Source organism: Armigeres subalbatus, chromosome 1 (assembly GCF_024139115.2).
Source record: "Armigeres subalbatus isolate Guangzhou_Male chromosome 1, GZ_Asu_2, whole genome shotgun sequence".
NCBI classification, from domain to species: domain Eukaryota; kingdom Metazoa; phylum Arthropoda; class Insecta; order Diptera; family Culicidae; genus Armigeres; species Armigeres subalbatus.
This window is the reverse complement of record NC_085139.1, coordinates 25,890,192-25,913,973: the sequence shown is the minus strand read 5'-3', so window position 1 is coordinate 25,913,973 and position 23,782 is coordinate 25,890,192. Positions and strand designations below refer to the sequence as shown.

General features: G+C 46.1%; 2 protein-coding genes across 2 annotated transcripts in view; both read left to right on the top strand.

The window, feature by feature from the left end:
- LOC134222887 (uncharacterized) overlaps positions 1-23,782 on the top strand; it is a 636,084-nt gene that overhangs the window by 275,779 nt on the left and 336,523 nt on the right. The window lies entirely within an intron of this gene.
- LOC134206036 (uncharacterized) overlaps positions 9,780-23,782 on the top strand; it is an 80,141-nt gene continuing 66,138 nt past the window's right edge. The window contains exons 1-3 of the mRNA XM_062681719.1: positions 9,780-10,010; positions 10,061-13,229; positions 13,279-15,055. Of these exons, the coding sequence (XP_062537703.1) occupies positions 9,780-10,010; positions 10,061-13,229; positions 13,279-15,055 (5,177 nt within the window). The remainder of the gene's footprint in view (positions 10,011-10,060; positions 13,230-13,278; positions 15,056-23,782) is intronic.

Below are 23,782 nucleotides of genomic sequence, written 5' to 3'. Positions count from 1 at the left end.
GAAAGCTTCTCTCTGAAGCTTGGAAAGCTTCTCTCAGAAGCTCGGAAAGCTTCTTCCAGAAGCTCGGAAAGCTTCTTCCAGAAGCTCGGAAAGCTTCTTCCTGAAGCTCGGAAACCTTTTTTCAGAAGCTAGGAATGCTTCTCTCAGATGCTCGGAAAGCTTCTTTCAGATGTTCGGAAAGCTTCTCTCAGATGCTCGGAAAGCTTCTCTCATAAGCTGGGAAAGCTTCTCTCAAAAGCTCGGAAAGCTTTTCTCAGAAGCTCGGAAAGCTTCTCTCAGAAGCTCGGAAAGCTTCTCTCAGAAGCTCGGAAAGCTTCTCTCAAAAGCTCGGAAAGCTTTTCTCAGAAGCTTGGAATGCTTCTCTCAGAAGCTCGGAAAGCTTTTCTCAGAAGTTCGGAAAGCTTCTCTCAGAAGCTTGGAAAGCTTCTCTCATATGCTCGGAGAACTTCTCTCAGAAGCTCGGAAAGCTTTTCTAGGAAGCTTGGACAGCTTCTCTCTGGTCCCGAGCAAGGCATGGTTTGTTCCGCTTGTCTAGATCTAGATGGCGGTTCATTGTGACATTTTCAACACCCGGGCAAAGCTGGGTTTCTTTCGCTAGTTTTCAATAAAAACCATTCCCGTGTCCTTTTTGCGGAAATACGAACCATCAATGTTATTACACCACACCACCCATGTTATCTTTTTTTTACCCTTTTTTTTGATTTGCGTTGCCTTCACCGACGTTCCGAAATAAAAAGTGCTCCGAAGTAGCTTCCAAGATAGAAGGATTTGATCAACTCATCCTGGAACTGTTTCGCATGATTTACTTATCAATGTATGAAATAAAGTCGCACTCTAGCTGAAATATGCCATCATCGAATGTAAAATCTGCAAGTCATTCACATATACAGACATCTTTTATTGTTTCCCCGAATATAGTAACACACTGTATTTGGCGGCACTCGCATTCTAAATTTGCCATTCGAATGAATTTATAGCTTTTTTGCGTTTCACCTACAGCAAGAAACATCTCCATCCCGCATGGTGCTACTTGCTTTTATTCCACAATGAATGGGTGGCTTATTTGATCCCACATTTATATATTTGTATTTTTTTTTTCCTCCTGTTGGAAGGAACTTCCCGAACATGACTCCACAGTCAGTGGCATTCGATATATGTCTGCATTAGAGAGTTCGGTTGCCTTCCATCCAGCTATCCCGGACCACACAGTTAGTAAGCTACCAAGCGAGCGAGCGATTCGGCACCGAAGCATCTCCGTATGAACAAACAAACAAGGTTATAAATGGAACCGCCGCTGTATCGAAATAACTCCCAAGGTCGACGGTGACGGTGAAGTAGAGTAGGTGATTTGTTTTGTGGTTTATCCACGACATGGGAACGATGACGACGACCGACGACGACGACGTGGTGAAATATGTGCATGGGTAATTGATAGTGAGAGGATCGATGAAGATGTGAGATTTTCCCACATTTGGCAGTTATATAAACGGGCGATAAAGGAGGCGGAATTAGCATAACACTGCCGCGTCAAACATATCTGTTTTTTGCTGTTTGATTTCCTATTTTTATCGGACAGTTATGCTTTTGTAGATAGTTCCTCAGAACATTTGAAGTCAGTTCTTATTAAAAGCTTATTAAAAGCGATACTTTCGAAAGAAGATGTTTAAATCTAAAACTAGGTAGCATGTTGACAACTTTTTATCAATAGAACCTAGGACCCTCAAACTTCCTTTTGATGAATGATGAGTAATTTATGTGAATTTTATTTCAAATATCATAAAACAATAAGATTCAAGTGACAAATAAAACCACTGATTTCTTATTTCTTACAATTCTGTCATTTCTGCTGACCTACGACTGAACCGAATCAATTGCTCTGTCTGTTTCCTAACCCATTTCTGGTGGTTTCCCAGTCGGCGGCATACCAGTCCATTTGACATCGGAATTGCACGGGTCATAGGAAATTGACTGAACCCACATCAAACGATGCTATGGGAATTGAACCGTCCATTTACTGATAGCCTGATTGCATTTTTTTTTGTCCTGTACTCCATTCGCCCAGCCAATATGCGACCAATCCAATCCCCAGCTGCAACCTCACTTTGGCTGATCCGTTATCCAAAGATGATAACCATAATCTCCTTTCTGCATTGGGGAGGGAACAGGACTTTGACAGACTCCATATTTGCTTCTTTGTTCCCCAGTCGTCGGCATGTTTCATCCTCGTTGAAGCAAAAATTCATCAGTTCGCAAACATCTTCATCCGGGACAATAGAATCAGTGCACCGTGCTGCAGCACACCACACCGCACGAAGTTCATGACTGGCGTCACAGTTCCCAGATAGAGTAGCAACTATCCACGTGCAGGTCCGTCTTCATACGGTTGATAAGAAAACTACGAACAGCTTGAGGTGGCGACGGTCACGGGCGGCGGCGAAGCGGGTTCGCTGTCCAACCAACAGACAAAGTGGCATTCAACTCCTGACGGCGGAGTGGAAGAATCTGCATTCATCCCATTTGGATAAGCTCCATCAAAATTCCAGGATGAAACTGCACCCAGCGCAGTAGGGCGCAGAGATGAACTTGATTGCGTTTCCTTCAACCGGGGGGAGGCATCATCTTCCGTTCCCGTCTGAGCAGCAGTGTTGCCGGACTAAGGAATTTATTCACACAACTGAGTGCAATGATACTTATGAACAATGTTGAAGATCTCATCTAATTATCTCGAATGACACTATTTCAAAGATTCGTGCAATACAAAAGTGATATCCCATTTGGCACCCCGGCTCGCACCAGGCGGGGGTACGGAAAAAACTTAAATCTTTTGTTATGTGCATTCTTGTTTCTTTGTGTGACGCGTGACAGGAGATGTCCCCTCCCCGAACTTCATGACAGAGCGCAAAGTTCTCACTCTTCAGGACAAGTTTTCCGAGTTATCACACTCGCTGTTACGCAAGGAAATTGCAAAGCATTAACTTTTTTAGCTGCAAATAAATCCCGGAAAAATACGAATCTCACCCATTAGATAGCAGCATTTAACGAGCAATAAATGTGTGATGGTTCTCTTTTTCCATGACTTTTCTCACTACAGAACCTTATATTGCCACCCACAGATAAAACGAACTACGGAACGATGGAATTCCTAAAAAAAATATCACGAATAAAAAGTGCCTCCTCCATCAATCTTCCTCTCGAACCGAATACACGGTCATCGTCTATCTATGAATGATTCATATTTTTACTGACCCAAGGTCCCACCAATCGCCCCGATGTCGCTGTGGAAAGTCCCATCCTGACTGAGCTTCAACCTGCAAGCCGCGCTCCAACCGACCAGATAAGGGTTTAATATTCATTCCATTTTTTCTCCACGATTTGGAATCGTCCTTTTTTTTCATTCGGCTGTCTCTCGAGGGGGACGACGACTTTTATATTCGCATTTCGCTTTAATTCTATGCGCTCACGAACTGCGTTGTTTGCACACACAGCAGCAGCGGAGGGCGGTTGCCGACACTGGCTGAATAGCCAATGTTTTCTGGGTCGTGGCATGGCCATTCAAGAGGTTCAATATTAACTAATTTTGACATGTCGATGTAGCGTGAGCTGAATAGGATTCAGTTTGATGTTTACGAAGAGGTTGAATTATTTATTTTGGGAAAATGGATTCTATCCAATGATTGCTGACGTTTGAAATTTTGATTTAGTTGCTTTAATGATGATAAACTGCCAATTTAATTAACAATACAAAAGAACAGGAGAATAGAAGGACAGAAGATAAGAAGAACAAAAGAACGAAAAATAGAAGAACCGAAGAACAGACGAACAGACGAACAGAAGGACAGAAAAACAGAAGAACAGAAGGACAGAAATATGGAAGAACAGAAGAACAAGAGAACAGAATAACAGTAGAACAGAACTTCAGTTTTTTTAGTTTTCAGTTTTCAATGGGTTTATACCGACAAAACAAACCGGCGGCGGAGCCCGGTCGTAGTGTTGATATCTTTTACTTTTTTTTATGGTGTATGTCGTTGTACGTCCTAAAAGGTAATTCGGTGTTTTACTCTGGAAGGCTTGAAAGGCTACTACAATTACGAGGCCCTTGCTATTGACAATATTCCTCCTGTTCTTCATAGGGCCGACCCCCTACTGGATCCAGTCGTTCCTTCTTCCCGGAAAACCACCGTTTTCAGACCCTCAGGCCCCCACCAGTCGAACTTCAGAGAGGCTCCCCAAATCGTCAGTTTTTTTTTACCCCTAGAAACCAAGAGTAAAAGAAACCCCCAAAGTAATCAAGGTTTCCTCATCCAACGCCACCTATGATTATAGTAACGCAAGCACTCGAAGAGAAGCTTAACCAACTCATCTCCTGACCCAAAAGATCCCAACAGTGCCCCAAAAGCTAAGCGGTTAAACAACAAACAGAATGGTAAGCCTTTTGCCAAGTAAAACCATAATTTTCAACTCCGTTGTCAACAGCTCAGTCTCCTTAGTCTCCAACGCGCTGAAAAACAACAACGCTACCATCACCATTAAGCTAATGCCTAGTTCGGGTAGTCGAGGCGCCTTAGGAACGGAAGCCATACGCCAACCGGAACCATCGGGTCGACTTCGACACCCGATGAAGGCCATGGACGAAGTATCAAAATGTGGTGCCCTGGATTGTTGGGGCACCTGTAGACTGGACGCCAAGACCCCACCGGAACGACCGGGTAGACCCAGGCATCTCGTGGACGAAGATAACGAGAAAAGTCTGTCCAGATTACCCGGTAGTCGAGGCCTCCCCTAGTGCTGACGTTTCTCGCACACTAGAACTGTGGAACACCCCTCGGCGCCGGGAACAGACGGAAGAGGGATGTATCATCCCTGTTTGCAACAAACTAAGTCTTCCCACCCAGACTACATCCCTGGATTCAACTTTGCAAGGTTTCTGCAGTGATTATATCATCACCACTATCTGCCCAACAACAATTGATCTGCAGCTGGTCCACGAATGTTCTACGAATCGCAATCCGTAGAACATCATAACCATCCACGCATGTATTGCATAGGCACCGGCTACTGGATGGATAGGTAATCGGACTGATATAGGCGATAGAGAGTGAGTCCCTTGTTCTTCGTCAACATGTCTCGGCTCTTCGCATGCCGAACCTTGACCTCCACACTGAAGGATGATCGAAAACCAGTCGAATTCTAGTAGCCACCGGGAACACTTGAGCAGCGAGCCTACGCACAATTTTAACTTGACTAGTTTTTTAAGTACAAATATATATGTAAGTGTGCAAGATAAAAACCGTTGTCGTCGTCAATAAATTATTAGTTAATGTAACTAGCGTGTTTAAATAATCGTGAGTCCGGTTTTGCTATGTGGAAAGAAAAGTGCATGCAAGTCGCCCAAGGCTTAAGAAGAGCTAGTTTCTGTGGATTGAAGGCTGAATTTCACCTATAATGAGATGATGTCGGACCTGATATACTGCTCCATCCCAATTGCTATCAAACTTCAACAAGGTTAAAGGATCAGGTTCGTTCAATCCCCCTGCAAGTCATATAACAAGCGCAAGGTATGAAGTCGAGGATTATTCGGAGGACTTCGAGGAAATCAAACGTAACCTGTCTGATGCTTTCGGGACGCTTTGCTCTTCCCCGACCGACGACGTGGGATACAAGCTTGCAAAGTAACGCCGTCTCCTCCAAACAGATCTGCCAGCTCCCGACCCCTGTCGGAACACTGGATGCTGCGAATACCGCCAGTCTTTCTGGGCACCCCAACTTATCCGTTCCGGAAATAAGTCCCACCCCTCAGACCGCTTTCCGTTTATCCGGGGACATCAACCCTGGTTCCCAGACCCAACAGATCCAGAGTCCTAGGCACCCCGGGCACTCCAATCCAGGTGATACGTCCTACTATGTCCAGCAGTATACTCCTGGTTCAGCTCCGCTTGTTAACCCTATCCCAGGGCGCAGATGTCACCCAAACTCTACCCCTCAAGGAACTTCCGCCGATAACAGCACCGCCCGGACATAACCAAAGGCCAAAACTCTGATCCTCCAGATGGTATCTTGCCCTTGGAACACCATAATTCCACCCCTTACCGTCAACCAGCTCGGGTCAAGATAGTCTGTCAGCAACCTATCCGACCCCAAGCCTTCCCTTAGATGTCCAGCTCAGCCTACAATGGAATATAAACGGCTATTGGAATAACTTGCCGAGCCTCGAGCTGTGTTATTGGCCTACAGGAGGTTAACTGTGTAACATCCGGCTCTATGGATCGCTCCCTCGGAGGAAAATACAGTGGGTTACTAAGGTAGAGGCCAACATCAGGCATTCAGTGGCAATAGTGGGTCCTTCAGGACATCTCTTTTGACGTACTAGAGTTTAACAAAGAACATCGCAGTTGTTGGAGTTCGTATCCGAGGTAGCATGCCGATAAGCTAGTCAACATGTACCTACGTTGCGGCCCGCAACCCGACATCAGAAACAAGGTGAGTAGCCTTATTGACGACTCTCTCCCTTGTCCTCCTCTTGGGAGATATGAACATGCACTATTCGGCCTGGGGCGATCTAAGGTCCGACTTTCTTCTGCTGACGTGGTGCCTCGCAATAATGGTTCACCATCCTCTTCAACGGCCATTCGACCTACGCCAACGACCTCACCAACGCCAGTTGGTCCATTCTCGCCATACTCAGGTGGAAAGTGTCTACCGACCTTTTTGGGAGCAACCACTACTTAATAAAGCTCACTGCCCACGCCTCCCCTCCTCACACCTCCAGGAGGGTTCGATGGCGAAACGATGCCGCCGACTGGGGAGCCTATGACTACCACCTCCGACGCGCCCCCTTTTTTCTTTCTTTTACAAGGGAGAATGCACTTACGTATGACCCAGAACACGTGCTTAGTAGTTGCCAATCTACCACATGGAAGTGTACTTGAGTGTCGTATTCGACCAGAGAAGGTAATACCAACTAAACTCCCTTGGGCTTCGCCCCTCCTTTCCCCTAGGAACTGCCTCCCAGCATTACTTCTGAGGATCCGATGTGCCCTTGAGATTGCACTCCGTCAACACTATCTAAATTCGCCCAGGTCATCTAGGATACTACTGGGACGCCTATATCAAAAACCAGCTACGCTAAAAAGCAAAATAAAACTGTGCAAAATAAAACTGAGTGCCGTGCCGTTAACCAACAAGCCAAGAAAAAGCAATGAGAAGACTTTCTCGACTGCATTAACTCGGCCCAACCTGCCGCCGAACTTTGGAGGAAAGTAAACGCCACCAGTGACAAACATAGGTTAGTCCCCACCCACCTTGACGTTGAAGATCGCACCATACCGGACCCTCCGGAAGTTGTAAACGCTCCCGGGTAGTATTTTGTTTCACTTGTCAGCCTTTACCTGCCGCCGAACTTTCATTCGCCCTCGCCAGGAGTAACGGAAATTCCTCTGGACCAGATGGAATAGGGTACCCAATAATTCAAATCCTTCCCCTTCCCGCTAAAGCCTTATTCCTGGAGTTGGTCAACCGAGCATTATCGGGCCCAATCTTTCCAGACGAATGGCGACTCAGCTACGTCATCCCTAGGATAGGATGTGACAAGTAGTCAGTAAAAATCGTACCGATTTGCTGTCACAATCGTACCGGTTGTTGATTGGTTGAAAATGACAATCGATTACTTCGATTGGTGGCGGCGCGTTTTCCGTAGGGCAGCATGTTGTTAGTTTGGCCGTGTTGCAGGTTTTTAAAGTTGATATTAAGCAAAATACATAAATGTTTGAGTTCCAGTTTTTTGGTAAGAAATAAATTTATATTGAACTGCAAACGCCATATAAATTATTCTCAAAGGTTGTACAGGTTCAAAACTGTTGATTTTAAGCATTATCATTCACCTTTCCGTCATTTTCGATGTCAAAGTCATTTTTTCAGTAGCGAAAACTTCTATCTGTTAGTCTTTTACTTCTCTTACATAAGTAGTGGATGGAACGGGAAGAAAAAGATCAAATTTTGATACATGATATGTGGAAAGTTTTGTACCAAATTACTTTGGCTGCACTGGCGACCACCTCGTCAGAGCAACCGACTAAAAAACAACAAGGCAGTCTCAATTGAGTTGTCACATCCTATCCTAGCGTCATCCCAATACCAAGGGATAGCGTCGCCTACCGGGATGCCTCAAAATACCGCCCTATCTCGCTAAACCTGAGGCTAGTTAACCATCGCCCACGCGAGAAACTCGAGGCCGATGGAAGATTTAGCTTCCAACAGCATGCCTTCCGTCCTGGGTACGGAACCGGAACCTACTTTGCCGGCCTAGGAGATGTCCTTCAGAATGCCTTTAAGGAGGGTAAACACGCTGATCTGGTATCCCTTGACATTTCGAAGGCGTTCAATCGGACCTGGACACCACTAGTTTTGCAGCAATCCAGTGAATGGGGATTGATCAATACCCTGATCGAAATGTATATTTTTGTAAATAATTAAAATTGTAAATAGTTAGATTTAAAAACACCTGAAATCGACGCAAACTTAATATCTAAATGAACTGTATTATAACCCGTCACCACAAATATACAACACACTGTACACCTTAAAGTTAAAACAAAAACCCCTTTACCAAACACAGAAATTGTACAACACATCCCATACCCAACAGTACGAAATAGAAACCCAAAGTGGACGGTAGCTACGTGTATTTTTCCTCTCGTCCGTTCGATCGCGCCAATAAAGGCAATTAGTTCAGTGCAATCAAAAAACCAAATTCCTATCCCGATCCGAAGTCTCTGCGGTTGTGGCCAACGGTGGCAGCTTAAGTCCTTTCGTGAGTGCGTGCGTGATGATCCGTGATCACAATACACGGTTGAATCGGGACAATAGTGTCGTGAATTGTGATACATCACAATCGAGCTGTGATACCGTGGTAGGCTGTTTCACTGAGACACAGACCTGCAAGGTTATTTGGGTGGTGAATTTCACGACCCGTGATCTGGTGCGCCGCTATTAGTGCATAGCGGAAAGAAAAACCTCCGGTGGCTGGCATTTACGGGCTCCACGCTCGAACATTGGTCCTTCGAGCCAGGTCGGAGGAAGCATCCAAGCCCAGATCGACGCGCGAATAGGTGGAATTCGCCATTGCGGTAAGTGGTCAGAGTATGCTGATCACAAAAGGTAGGCCATTCAAACTTTATTCTATTGAGTGGCAGTTTACTGCACACGAGATTGGCGCCAAACCTTTGCCCCCCAGTACAGAAGTTGGTAGTAGGTACTGTGTGAGGAGGAATATAAATTTGCATGCGAATAGATAAAGGCGAAGAACGATCGAATCGTTGCTATTGTGGAACAAGCGCACGTAGAAGTTTGCTAATATCAGCTGTGGTGGCATATTGGCTAGCCCATCTCAGCAAATTTGATAATTGCAAAGGTGTGCTTTACAGTGTCACACACATTTGTTGGTACAGTGGTGGACCAAATTAATATCAATTGCTATATTTGATATTCAATTTCCTACGGTTGCGCGGTGGCGTTTAGCGGATCCGCGAGTCGTTCTGAGACACGTAACCGCGTCGGGAAGGAGCAATCGTTACGATTTACGTGTTCTCTTTCGGTCGTTCGTTTCGTGTGCGCGTAGAAGCATCACGTGTCGCGACGGGAAGGATTATTTCGATCGATCACCGTGGTGTTTCCGTCGTTATCGCGTATGAGCAGCACAACGCGACGGGAAGGAGAAAATCGTACGATTTTGTGTTGTTCACGTTCGGTTCGCGCAGTCAAGTGATTCGTGGTGGTAGTGAGTGATGGCACCTAAGAAGGAGAAGAAGATAGCTGAGGACAAGCTTATTCTCAAACGGGTTTTGGCATCTCGAGATGTGGTGGAAAGGTTTGTCAGGGAATACGACCATGAGCGGGATGTTGGAGAAATCGCCGTGCGGCTGGAAACGCTGAACAGAACAAACAAGGAGTTTCTGCACGTGCAGTCCGAGTTGGAGAAGCTAGATGAAGAGGAGAATTTCGATCATCATATGGCGGTGCGGAATGATTTTGAGAACCGTTTTGCAAGTTGAAAGGTTTCTTGCAGGCGAAGCGAGATCGGGATCATCCTCTCATGCATTCGACAAGGATGTCAACATCGGCACAGCTGCATAATACTACTACCTTTCATCATCGCTTGCCGAAGATCGACTTGCCAAAGTTTTGTGGAGACGAATCGCGATGGATATCGTTCCGAGACAATTTTCTATCCATGATCCACGGCAACGATGACATCCCAACGGTGAATAAGTTGCAATATCTGTTGCAGTCCTTGGAAGGAGATGCCAGGAAGCCTTTTGAGTGTGTCGACATACAAGCGGACAGCTACGCGTCAACCTGGGACGCCCTCATGAAGAGGTACGATAACAAGCGGTTTTTGCGGAAGGAGTTATTTAGACGGTTATTCGAATTGGCACCGATGAAGCGGGAATCAGCACACGAGCTGAATACGTTAGTCGACGATTTCCATCGGCACGTCAAGGCGTTGGAAAAACTTGGAGAACCCATTAAGCATTGGGATACACCACTCACGTTCATCCTCTGCAACAAGCTCGACTCCTATACGTTGCGTGCCTGGGAGCAAGAAACTCGAAAGCAGGAAGAAGTCAAGTATGACGAGCTGATTGAGTTCCTCACGAATCAAGTCCGTATGTTGAAGTCAGTCTCCAGCGATCTACAGAACCGTTCCCAAGGGTCCCACATCAAGGTGGCCGGCCCAGTTCCGAAGAAATCCACTACAGTCAGGTCCGTTGTCAACAATGCCACCAACGAAGTCAAGCCAAACGTTTCACAATGTCACGCTTGTTCGCAGAAGCACTTACTAGTTCAGTGTCCGACGTTTGCCAACCTAAACATCGGACAACGTCGTGAGCTAATAACCAAGCGAAGTTTATGTTGGAATTGCTTCCGTCCGAACCATCAAGCCAAGGCTTGTAAATCGAAGTTTTCGTGTAGAACGTGTCACGCCAAACACCACACGTTACTGCACGACCAAGGTACACCCTCCAAACCCACGTCAATTCCTGCCGGCTCGTCGAATGCGACTGCTCAACAGTCTTCTCAATCCACGTTGACGAACGTGGGGACCGCTGGATCGTCGAATCCACCCGAAGTAAATCTCCCCGTCCAATCAAGTAGAAGCACGGTCCTATTAGAAACGGTTGTACTATCCATCGTCGACAAGCACGGCAAGGAAATCGCTATCCGAGCTCTTCTCGATTCCGCTGCGATGTCTAATTTCATCACCAAGAAGTTGGCAAATGCTCTAGCCACCCGTCAAGCCGTCGTTGATGTTGCAGTTGCAGGAATCGGAGAATCTACGAAGCAGATAAAGCGGCAAATCTCCGCAACGATCAAATCTCGAACCAGTCCCTTTTCCACCACACTCGAATTCCTGATCATGAAGAAGCCCACTGCCAATTTACCCACTATAGCCATCAATTCCGCATCGTGGAACATACCAAAGGTTCCATTAGCCGATCCCAATTTCGATACACCGGGCATGATCGACATCATAATTGGCGGAGAATGTTACCATGAAATCCACACCGGCAACCGTATATCACTCGGCGAAGGTCTGCCGTTCCTGGTCGACACCCTATTTGGCTGGACAGTATCAGGGAAAACTGCCATCAATTCCTCCGCCACGCCACCGGTCTGCTACCTATCAACTGTTGATCGGTCTCTAGATAATGCGCTTCAGAGATTCTGGGAACTCGAAGCTGTCGATCATGGCCCAACGTACTCCACTGTAGAAAAACGATGCGAAGAAATCTATGCCAACACTACCACCCGAACTCACTCCGGAAGGTACGTCGTACGCCTTCCTCGGTCCGAAGATCCGCAAGTCACCCTCTGTGACTCTCGAGCAATTGCCACCCGCCGTTTCTACAGCCTCGAGAGACGCCTTGAGAAAAATTCCGCCTTAAAGCAAACCTACCACGAGTTCATCGATGAATACCTCCGAGTCGGCCACATGCGCAAGCTTGATGTTGTTGATGATGCTGTTCCACACTGTTACCTACCACACCATCCGGTGTTCAAGGAGAGCAGTACTACCACCAAGGTGCGTGTGGTTTTCGACGCCTCCTGCAAAACGTCCACCGCAGTGTCCCTGAATGATACACTCCTCGTCGGTCCAGTTATACAGCAGCCTCTCGTCAACATCATTATTCGTTTCCGGTTCCACGTGATCGCCTTCGTCGCTGACGTGGAAAAAATGTATCGCCAAGTACTTCACCATCCCGACGATCAACATTTCCTGCGCATTCTGTTCCGCCGAACTCCATCGGATCCGATCGACACCTACGAACTTCTGACGGTCACATACGGCACCGCAGCAGCTCCATACCTGGCCACCCGCACACTTTTACAGTTGGCTACGGATGAAGGAGACAACTTCAAGGAAGCCGTTAAAGCAGTCATCGAGGACTTCTACGTAGACGACCTCCTTTCCGGAGCAGCAAATCTGGAGGATGCCATCGAGAAGCGTCGCCAAATCACTGATATGCTTGCAACCGCTGGGTTTCCGTTGAGAAAGTGGGCCTCCAACGTGCCAGAAGCATTGACTGGTGTACCATCCGAAGACTTAGCGATAAAACCGCTCCACGATCTGCACGACGATCAATCCGTCTCAACATTAGGCCTTGTTTGGGACACAAGAACGGACATGCTGCGGTTCAATGTCGAGATGCCGCTCCCTGCAGCAATCCTCACAAAACGTAAAGTGATCTCCTACATTGCCAGAATATTTGACCCATTAGGTCTGGTCGGTCCGGTGATAGCTGCCGCCAAAATGTTTATGCAACGCCTCTGGAAACTGAAGACTGAGGATAACAGTCCCTACGAGTGGGACAGGCCACTTCCACACAACCTACAAGAAGAATGGAAAATGTATCACGCCACTTTGGATATACTTTCCGAATTACGAATTCCTCGCTTCGTTTCATTTGCCGATGCACCAATACTCCAGCTACACCTGTTTTCCGACGCTTCAGAATTGGCTTACGGCGCATGCTGCTACGCTCGTTCAGAGGACGACAATCGCATTCGCGTACAACTGCTGACTTCGAAGTCGAAGGTTGCGCCAATAGCCACCAAGCATTCCATCGCTCGTCTGGAACTGAACGCTGCTGTCCTGTCTACCAGATTGTTCCAGAAGATAAACCAATCAATGCGATCGTCAACCGAAGTTTTCTTCTGGAGATTCAACCACCGTCCTGCAGTGGCTTAAATCTGCACCGAATCGTTGGAAAACCTTTGTAGCCAATCGAGTTTCAACGATCCAGTCTAACACCGAAGGGTATTCCTGGAATCACGTTCCCGGAATCGACAATCCAGCCGATGAACTATCCCGAGGTCTGACACCGGCCGAACTACTAAACCAAAGCCGTTGGTGGAACGGACCGTCGTGGCTTTCCAAATCGTCCGATCATTGGCCAAATGCAAGCATCCCCTGCGAAGAGTTTCAATCTACAGCCGAAGAGGCACGCAATGTTTCGTTAGTAGCGGTGCCTAGTGAAGAAACCTCATTCGCAGATCAGTTGTTCCTTCGTTTCTCATCATTTTCCAAAATACGTCGTGTGGTTGCCTACTGCATCAAGTACATCAATTCCCTGAAGGTTGCAGAACGAAGCTCGTCAAAAAAAGGAACAACGCTCCTTTCTACAGAAGATTTGCTGGCTGCTGACCGTGCATTATCTCGTCTCGCACAGCAACAAACTTTCGCAGATGAGGTAGCAGAGATTAAATCCGTCGGAACCGTGAAAGGTGCCCCATTGAAATGGCTGAAGCCACGCTTGACACTCGACGGAATCCTCCGTGTTGGCGGACGACTCGAGAATGCCCATGCACCTGAAGCAAGCAAGCACCCAATCATCCTGTCATCCAAGCACCCTCTGTCTCGTCTACTATGCGATCATTACCATAAGGCTCTCCTTCATGCTGGTCCCCAGTTGATGCTGTCCACATTGCGCCAGAAATATTGGATTCTTGGAGGAAGAGACCTGACCCGATCAACCTACCACCAATGTGTAAAATGTTTCCGCACTAAGCCGCAACTCATCCAACAGAGCACTGCTGATCTACCAACGTCCCGTGTCACGCCAGCACGGCCGTTTTCCATCTCTGGTGTGGATTACTGCGGCCCGGTATTTCTCAAGTCTCCAGTGCGGAATAGATCTCCGACAAAGGCTTATATAGCCATCTTCGTGTGCTTCTCGACCAGAGCAGTACACATAGAGCTGGTTTCGGACCTTTCCACTCCAGCCTTCCTCTCAGCTCTACGTCGCTTTGTTGCACGCCGCGGGCGAATTTGTGAGCTCCACTCCGATAACGGGACCGCCTTTAAGGGAGCAGCAAATGTCTTGCATCGCATCTACGAAATGCTGAAGCTCAACGACAGTGACCGCGAATCCATCACCAACTGGTGTGCTGAGCAGGAAATCCAGTGGAAGTTTATACCGCCACGCGCCCCAGATTTCGGAGGATTGTGGGAAGCGGCGGTGAAATCGAGCATCTCCTACGAGCATCTCTCGATCAGCTGGGAAGATGTGACAACATTGCTGGCACAAATCGAAATGTGCTTGAACTCACGACCACTAACTCCGCTTCCAACAGATCCCGCCGACCTCCAAGTACTTACCCCAGGCCATTTTCTTGTTGGTTCGAATCTCCAAGCAGTTCCGTCAGCCAATGTTACCGAAATACCGGACAACCGTCTGGATCACTGGCAACGAACCGAAAAGCAGTTGCAGCGTATTTGGACAAGATGGTATCCGGAGTATCTTGCCCAACTTCAAACCAGAGCCAACAAGGGTTGCAAGTCTCCAGTCAATCTGCAGTTAGGGCGGATCGTGGTCATCAAAGACGAAAATCTTCCACCGGCACAGTGGCCGCTGGGACGAATTACGAAGCTGCATCCAGGTAAAGATGGAATCGTCCGTGTTGTCAGCATGAAGACTGCAGCAGCAGAGAACGTCGTGCGACCAGCCGCCAAGGTGGCCCTTTTACCTATAACACCAGATGACTACCAAACCACATCGTAAGCAGACCCTACAAAGATCGGTAGAGCAGTCCGAAACTGTCTCAACGCATATTTGGATTGCTAACAGGTGATTAGCGTTCCAACTTATCTACTAGTCCCTGTTCGTTCTACCGGATCTTTTTTCACAGAACACCGTTCTCTACCAACTCTCGACGTCGCGATCAACTCACCGCTCTTGTTCGTCTTCTGTACGCCGGCTGCTGAATGGGCCCATTCAGGCAGCATCGATCCAATGAATGGATGGACATCGATGGTCATCGTGTTCACCACCCGAAGTTAACCGAGCAGGAGAGAGTCGTGAGAGAGTATCACCACAAAGAGAGGATTGAAACAGCATGGCTATTTCAAGGTGGCCGGAATGATCAGTACTCTGATCAAAATGTATATTTTTGTAAATAATTAAAATTGTAAATAGTTAGATTTAAAAACACCTGAAATCGACGCAAACGTAATATCTAAATGAACTGTATTATAACCCGTCACCACAAATATGCAACACACTGTACACCTTAAAGTTAAAACAAAAACCCCTTTACCAAACACAGAAATTGTACAACACATCCCATACCCAACAGTACGAAATAGAAACCCAAAGTGGACGGTAGCTACGTGTATTTTTCCTCTCGTCCGTTCGATCGCGCCAATAAAGGCAATTAGTTCAGTGCAATCAAAAAACCAAATTCCTATCCCGATCCGAAGTCTCTGCGGTTGTGGCCAACGGTGGCAGCTTAAGTCCTTTCGTGAGTGCGTGCGTGATAATCCGTGATCACAATACACGGTTGAATCGGGACAATAGTGTCGTGAATTGTGATACATCACAATCGAGCTGTGATACCGTGGTAGGCTGTTTCACTGAGACACAGACCTGCAAGGTTATTTGGGTGGTGAATTTCACGACCCGTGATCTGGTGCGCCGCTATTAGCGCATAGCGGGAAGAAAAACCTCCGGTGGCTGGCATTTACGGGCTCCACGCTCGAACAGGGATTCTTGGGCAAAATACTGGAATTTGCTCGGAATTTTCTCAAAGGGCGATCATTTCAAGTCGTCGTCGGAAATTAGTCCTCCGGAATCTACCAGGAGAAAACTGGCATACCCCGAGGGTCAGTCCTGGCGGTCACCATATTTTTGGTCGTTGGCCGTTGGTTGGTTGGTTGGTCGCTTCCTAACACCCAATGTTTATGTTTTCAGATATGCCGACGACATCCTATTGGTCGTCGTCGGAGACACATCTTGACGCACTCGTATTAGAGCGCAATTCGCCGCAAGAGTCGTCCTCCGTTGGACTACCTCGGTAGGATTTAGCATGACCGCCAGCAAATGCGTATGCGGCTTACGTGACCGATGGAGGCATCAAACACTCCATCTCCAACCATAAAACAACCGTACTCGGCCTCTCCATCGACCGGGGCCTCACATTTCTGCCTCATTTCCGCTCCGTCAACTTAATCATGTATCTATTTGACAGCTTGTTTTAAAACTGATTCCACCACTTTCCAAAACTGTATTTTTCATCAAAATGTATGGAAATCATAAACTCTCACTATAGTTTTTTATGAGTATTGCACAATACATTTAGCCATATTTTTTTAAATAAATTGTGAATTCGCGTCAGTAGTTCATTCATCGATATGAAAACGTCAAAGTTTTCCAATTCTTCGTATAGGTATTTTAGCAGAAATATGCGAGTTCGTGCAAATATTCTGCAGGGCAATTATTTCTGCAGACGTTAATCACCCTATTCTATGGTTTGGAGTGATTTGAGTTCAGTGCGAGATTTCTCTTGTTTCGGACAGCAGAACGATGGCGCGATCGGACGAAATATTGTGTTCTGCTTTGCGCGGCTGGTAATAAAAATCAGTTCAGTGCGAGATTTCTCTTGTTTCAGACAGCAGAACGATGGCGCGATCGGACGAAATATTGTGTTCTGCTTTGCGCGGCCGGTAATAAAAATCAGTTCAGTGCGAGATTTCTCTTGTTTCAGACAGCAGAACGATGGCGCGATCGGACGAAATATTGTGTTCTGCTTTGCGCGGCCGGTAATAAAAATCAGTTCAGTGCGAGATTTCTCTTGTTTCGGACAGCAGAACGATGGCACGATCGGACGAAATATTGTGTTCTGCTTTGCGCGGCCGGTAATAAAAATCAGTTCAGTGCGAGATTTCTCTTGCTTCGGACAGCAGAACGATGGCGCGATCGGACGAAATATTGTGTTCTGCTTTGCGCGGCCGGTAATAAAAATCAGTTCAGTGCGAGATTTCTCTTGTTTCGGACAGCAGAACGATGGCGCGATCGGACGAAATATTGTGTTCTGCTTTGCGCGGCCGGTAATAAAAATCAGTTCAGTGCGAGATTTCTCTTGCTTCGGACAGCGGAACGATGGCGCGATCGGACGAAATATTGTGTTCTGCTTTGCGCGGCCGGTAATAAAAATCAGTTCAGTGCGAGATTTCTCTTGCTTCGGACAGCGGAACGATGGCGCGATCGGACGAAATATTGTGTTCTGCTTTGCGCGGCCGGTAATAAAAATCAGTTCAGTGCGAGATTTCTCTTGTTTCGGACAGCAGAACGATGGCACGATCGGACGAAATATTGTGTTCTGCTTTGCGTGGCCGGTAATAAAAATCAGTTCAGTGCGAGATTTCTCTTGCTTCGGACAGCAGAACGATGGCGCGATCGGACGAAATATTGTGTTCTGCTTTGCGCGGCCGGTAATAAAAATCAGTTCAGTGCGAGATTTCTCTTGTTTCGGACAGCGGAACGATGGCGCGATCGGACGAAATATTGTGTTCAGCTATGCGCGGGGGATAATAAAATCAGTTCAGTGCGAGATTTCTCTTGTTTCGGACAGCAGAACGATGGCGCGATCGGACGAAATATTGTGTTCTGCTTTGCGCGGCCGGTAATAAAAATCAGTTCAGTGCGAGATTTCTCTTGTTTCGGACAGCAGAACGATGGCACGATCGGACGAAATATTGTGTTCTGCTTTGCGCGGCCGGTAATAAAAATCAGTTCAGTGCGAGATTTCTCTTGTTTCGGACAGCGGAACGATGGCACGATCGGACGAAATATTGTGTTCTGCTTTGCGCGGCCGGTAATAAAATTCAGTTCAGTGCGAGATTTCTCTTGTTTCAGACAGCAGAACGATGGCGCGATCGGACGAAATATTGTGTTCTGCTTTGCGCGGCCGGTAATAAAAATCAGTTCAGTGCGAGATTTCTCTTGTTTCGGACAGCAGAACGATGATCGCGCGATCGGTCGAAATATTGTGTTCTGCATTGCGCGCCCGGTAGGCCGGTAGTTAGTTTGTACTACTTTTCGCGCCCGATTCATGGCTAGGTAAAATAACTGTGTATAAAGAATGGCACGGTCGTATTGCTTATCAGAGTGAATCCAGATCCAACGATGCCTACCAATTAACTGATAATCCTTCCTGTGGTTTTTGTGGAGACGCAGAGGTAAACACGGTCTTCAAATAGCAAAAACCACCTACTAATATTCCTTCCTTCTTCCTAACTGACTACAAGGACGTGGCCGGCGCCGTTATTGATCATTTGAATTTTAGAGTCACTGAAACTTGCACACTGAGAATGCTTGAACAATCCCAGTCAATCATTCAGTTGATTCTTTGTGCAATTTCACTGATTCTGGTCAATCACGGAGTAGCAACCATAGATATGTGTAGTCAGTCAAAGCTAAGCTAAGCTAAGCTATTCTATGGTTTGGAGTGATTTCAGTGCAAACGGCACTGATCGTTTAATTCATTTGAACATTTTGAAGGATAAAGCCAGCACCGTTCAATTGGGTCATAGACACAATTTTGAATTTGTCCAAAACAACGGTACAAAACATTCTTCCCATTAAAAAAAGTAGATGCTGACTTATAGCAAATCAAAGATCCCGCATCCTTTCCAATCCCTAGACCTCATTCCAATTAAAACCCATGGAATTCTTGCACAAAATGTTCGATCACACGATACAGAACTCAAACCATTGAATATCATGCAAAAGTGACGGTAGATCTTCCCAGTAATAACCCAAGAACTGGCAAAATCAATAGGAAGACATGTTTTGTTTTTTTTTATTTCTTTGTTAAAGAGGCTTGCAGCCCTAGGCTGGCTCACCTCTGAATCATAGGAAGACATCTTCAGAGCGTAATTGTAGCAAATAATGGGCTTACGAATAATTATTTTGGCAATGTTGTGAAAAATATCATCCGGAATTGCAGAAAACCCGATTTTTACTCAATCAGCTTGCAAATGTTTGTTTTTATTTCATATGTCAAACGGCGTATTTGACATTTCAAACAACAAATTATGTTCTGTTTCGTACAATACAACGGTTGAAGGGCAGGGTACGGAAATCATCGTGCTATCGTGATACCAGCGTGATTTTGGGTGACAGACATATGATTTTATGCTGTACAGTGATATTGGTATCATATATGTGTCACAAGTATTAAACTGCGCCCAAAACTATCCGTCATCAACAATATTCGGTACCGACGACCGCCGTGGTACGACCTAGAGCGACTGAAGCCACCTGATGTCGCCACTGCATACGCGCAGCATCTCAAGGCAGTGTTGCCGGAAGAGGGTGAGCTCGATGGGGCCCCTCTTGAGGACTGCTGGAATACAGTCAAAGCAGCCATTAACGATGCAGCGGAGAACAACGTCGGGTATATGGGTCGAAGTCGACGGAACGATTGGTTCGACGAAGAGTGCAGACAGATTCTGGAGGAGAAGGACGCAGCGCGGGCGGTCGCGCTGTAGCAAGGTACCCGGCAGAACGTGGATCGTTATAGACGGAAGCGGAGACAGCAGACCCGCCTTTTTGAGGAGAAGAAACGCCGCCTGAAGAAGCGGAGTGCGAGGAGATGGAACAGCTCTGCCGTTCTCAAGAAACACGCAAGTTCTATCAGAAGCTCAACGCATCCCGCAAAGGCTTCGTGCCGCGAGCCGAAATGTGCCGGGATAAGGATGGGAGCATCTTGAAGGACGACCGTGTGGTGATCGAAAGGTGGAAGCAGCACTACAAGGAACATTTGAATGGCGCTGAGAGTACAGGCAGTGAAAGTCAAGGCAGCGGAGTAGATGACTACGTCAGTTCAGCGGACGATGGAAGCCAACCAGCCCCCACCTTGAGGGAAGCTAAGGATGCCATTCAACAGCTAAAGAGCTATACAGCAGCTGGTAAGGATGGTATCGGAGCTGAGTTCATCAAAGCGGCATACGTTAGTAGAGCTATTGAAAATTATGGACGAGAACAGCTTCCCTGGGAAACTTACTAGACTGATCTAAGCAACGGTGGATGGTGTGCAAAACTGTGTGAAGATTTCGGGCGAACACTCCAGTTCGTTCGAATCGCGCCGGGGACTAAGACAAGGTGATGGACTTTCGTGCCTGTTGTTCAACATTGCGCTAGAAGGTGTCATGCGGAGATCCGGGTGTATCAGCCGGGGTACGATTTTCAACAGATCCAGTCAATTTATTTGCTTCGCGGATGACATGGACATTGTCGGCCGAACATTTGCAAAGGTGGCAGAACTGTACACCTGCCTGAAACGTGAAGCAACAAAGTTGGACTGGTGGTGAATGCGTCAAAGACAAAGTACATGCTTATGGGCGGAACCGAGCGCGACAGAGCCCGCCTGGGAAGCAGTGTTACTATAGACGGGGATACCTTCGAGGTGGTCGAGGAATTCGTCTACTTCGGATCCTTGCTAACGGGTGACAACAATGTTAGTCGTGAAATACGAAGGCGCATCATCTGTGGAAGTCGGGCCTACTAGGGCTCCAGAAGAAACTGCGGTCGAAAAAGATTCGCCACCGCACCAAATGTGTCATGTACAAGACGCTAATAAGACCGGTTGTCCTCTACGGACATGAAACATGGGCAATGCTCGAGGAGGACTTGCAAGCACTCGGAGTATTCGAGAGACGGGTGCTTAGGACCAGTCTTTGGCGGTGTGCAAGAAGACGGTGTGTGGCGGCGAAGAATGAACCACGAGCTCGCCCAGTTCTACGACGAACCCAGTATTCGGAAGGTAGCTAAAGCCAGAAGGGTATGATGGGCAGGGAATGTAGCAAGAATGCCGAACAGCAACCCTGCAAAGATGGTGTTCGATTCCAATCCGGCAGGTACGAGACGGCGTGGAGCACAGCGAGCGAGATGGGCTGACCAGATGCAAAACGACTTGGAGAGATGCGGCCTCGAACCGTCTATTGTGGCGTCAAATTGTTGATTCAGTGTTATCTGTTTAGATGTAGACTAAATAAATGAAAAATGAATGCTGCGGAATGTAGTAATGCGGCTGGACTTCGTCTCATTATGTGGTATAGACGTTCGTAATCTTCAGTTAAGCGGCAGTAGATCACCTTGGTAGCTAAATCCTATTACTGGAGAGTACAACTCCGGTGAAACTCTATTGACAGCTTCGGCTGTAGTACTTTTATGTATTAATTTATGCCTTGAAATCCAGTGCTATTGCGATTTCGGCATAAACGCTTTTGGGATACTAGATGACGTCACTGGTGCACGGATATCTTGGAGAATGCTGGACATTTGAACGGAAAGTGACTTTCTGAACAAACAAAACAGCTCAGAGAGTATGACTTGGATTTGGTCGTGGCGAAATTGGATACCATCTTGAGAAACACTGCATTCAGCTTGTAGCTTAGCAGGATGTTCAACGGGATATCACAGTGGATAACTGGTTCTTCCACCTTCAAAAGCGCCCTCGCCCCAGTAATATTTTGGTTTTATGCTGGTTTTATAACACTTTTATAGAGTGAATTATGGTCTTCAAGAGCGTTATAAAACTTAAAAATTTACTTGGGGCGTGCAGATCGTGTAGCTCCTTTGGCGAATCCTTTTGACTGGCACGAGATCGTACAAGGCTCGAAACAGCTGACACTTTAGGAACCGTTTATTATCGTAGCGTTTCAGCAGAGAGCGTCTCATGTCGATGTATAGTTGTCAGCTTCTATGTCGACTGTCTGGAATAGCTTGTGAGCTTCTCCTTTGAGGAATTGCGAGAGGTATTGTAGCTACACTACGGTAGGAATATCCGCATAGACCATCCAGGTAAACGCGTCGCGAAAGGAAAGATATCAAGAGAAATCTCCGTCGAATCTTGGTAGGTCGATTTTAGGCTTCGTCCACTGTATCTACGACCCTAGTAGCACACATGTTCCACCTAGGTTATTACAATTTATACGTAACCGGATTCAGTCACAATAAAGTTGCTGCAACCGTTTTTGTGGCTTAGGCGTTCGTAATTAACGAGATAGTAGATCTCCTTGGTGGTTGGATCTCAATCAAGTCGTCTTTTAATGCGCAGGAAACGGCATTCGGCGATTGAGTGGCAAGTCTTCTTAGAGATTATCGTTAACGGTGAACTCGGACCACTGTTCAACAGCATCGAGATCCCAGAGCTCTTGAAATGCTTGTTCCAGATTGCAGTTCACCGTGGTCAGGTAGTAGACCTTTGGAATTGTCCGGGTAATTGAATAGGTACTTTCCGAGAAACACCCCATTCAAGGACGGACACTTCGAAGACAGGCTCTATTTCGCCAAGAGAAATTTTGTTTCCGTCTAAACCTTTTCTCCGATGGATTCATCAATTGAAAATCTTCTGAGCCATGTATTACTAGAAGGAAGAAAGTCTATGGGAACAGACAAATCGAAGAACAGAAGGACAAAAGAACAGAACAACAGAACAGAAAAAATGGCTATGATTATGTGAATTCAAGATACCGTCAACTGGGGGAAGATGATCATTTTTAAGACAAAACATGCAATAACAATGTGTGTTTACATTTTAAATCGAAACAAATATTTTCAAAACATGTACTGCTATACGTTGCAATAATTAACAACTTTAGTTTTCTGAAATGCGTTCGCATTTATTAAAGTAAATTAAATTATCACACATTTTTTGAATAATCTGGTTTGGGGTGAAGTTGATCAAGACAGCTCTACTAAAACCATTATGACCTAGTAGTCAAAAAACACTAGGTTATTTGTATGAATGTTGAATTTACTACGTAAAGAAGTCTAAGAAGTCAATATTTGAAACGAAAATAGCGTCATTTATGACTATCTCTCTCTTTCTTCCAAAAAATACATTTTCATGATTATAATCGAAAAACTCGGATTTCTACCTAGCGGTAACTTTACTTGAACGGAGAATATTGTTGACTACCGTTTCATAAAAAAATTTGGCACTTTTGACTGACACATCAAATGATCATCTTCACCCCAATGATCATCTTCCTCCCAGTTGACGGTACCTAGATTGGGGTCTTATTTTTTTGTGATTCAAACTAAAAAATGCTTTGTGTTAAGTGCTATTGCTCAGCAGCGAAGCCAAAACGTTCTCACTTTTTGTTTCAATTTTTGTCGTCTTGTGAACATGTACGATCGAAGAAAAAACAATAAAAATTCCCGCAATATTTCTAAGCATTTCCCACATTTCCAAGAACCCTGTAATTAACCTTAGTAAGATGTTGGGGTCAATATGACCCAAAACGAAACTTCAAAGTAGAATAACTTTTTACCTGATAATCCGATCGTTCTGAAATTTCTTGACTTTTAATATTTTGTGGAAATGAAGCATCTGACATGAAAAAAGTATTTTAAGGTGCAACAGGAACGACCCCACAAAAAAAGTTACGAATAAGATGTTAGGGTCATATTGACCCAGAAATGTAAATGCTTATAAA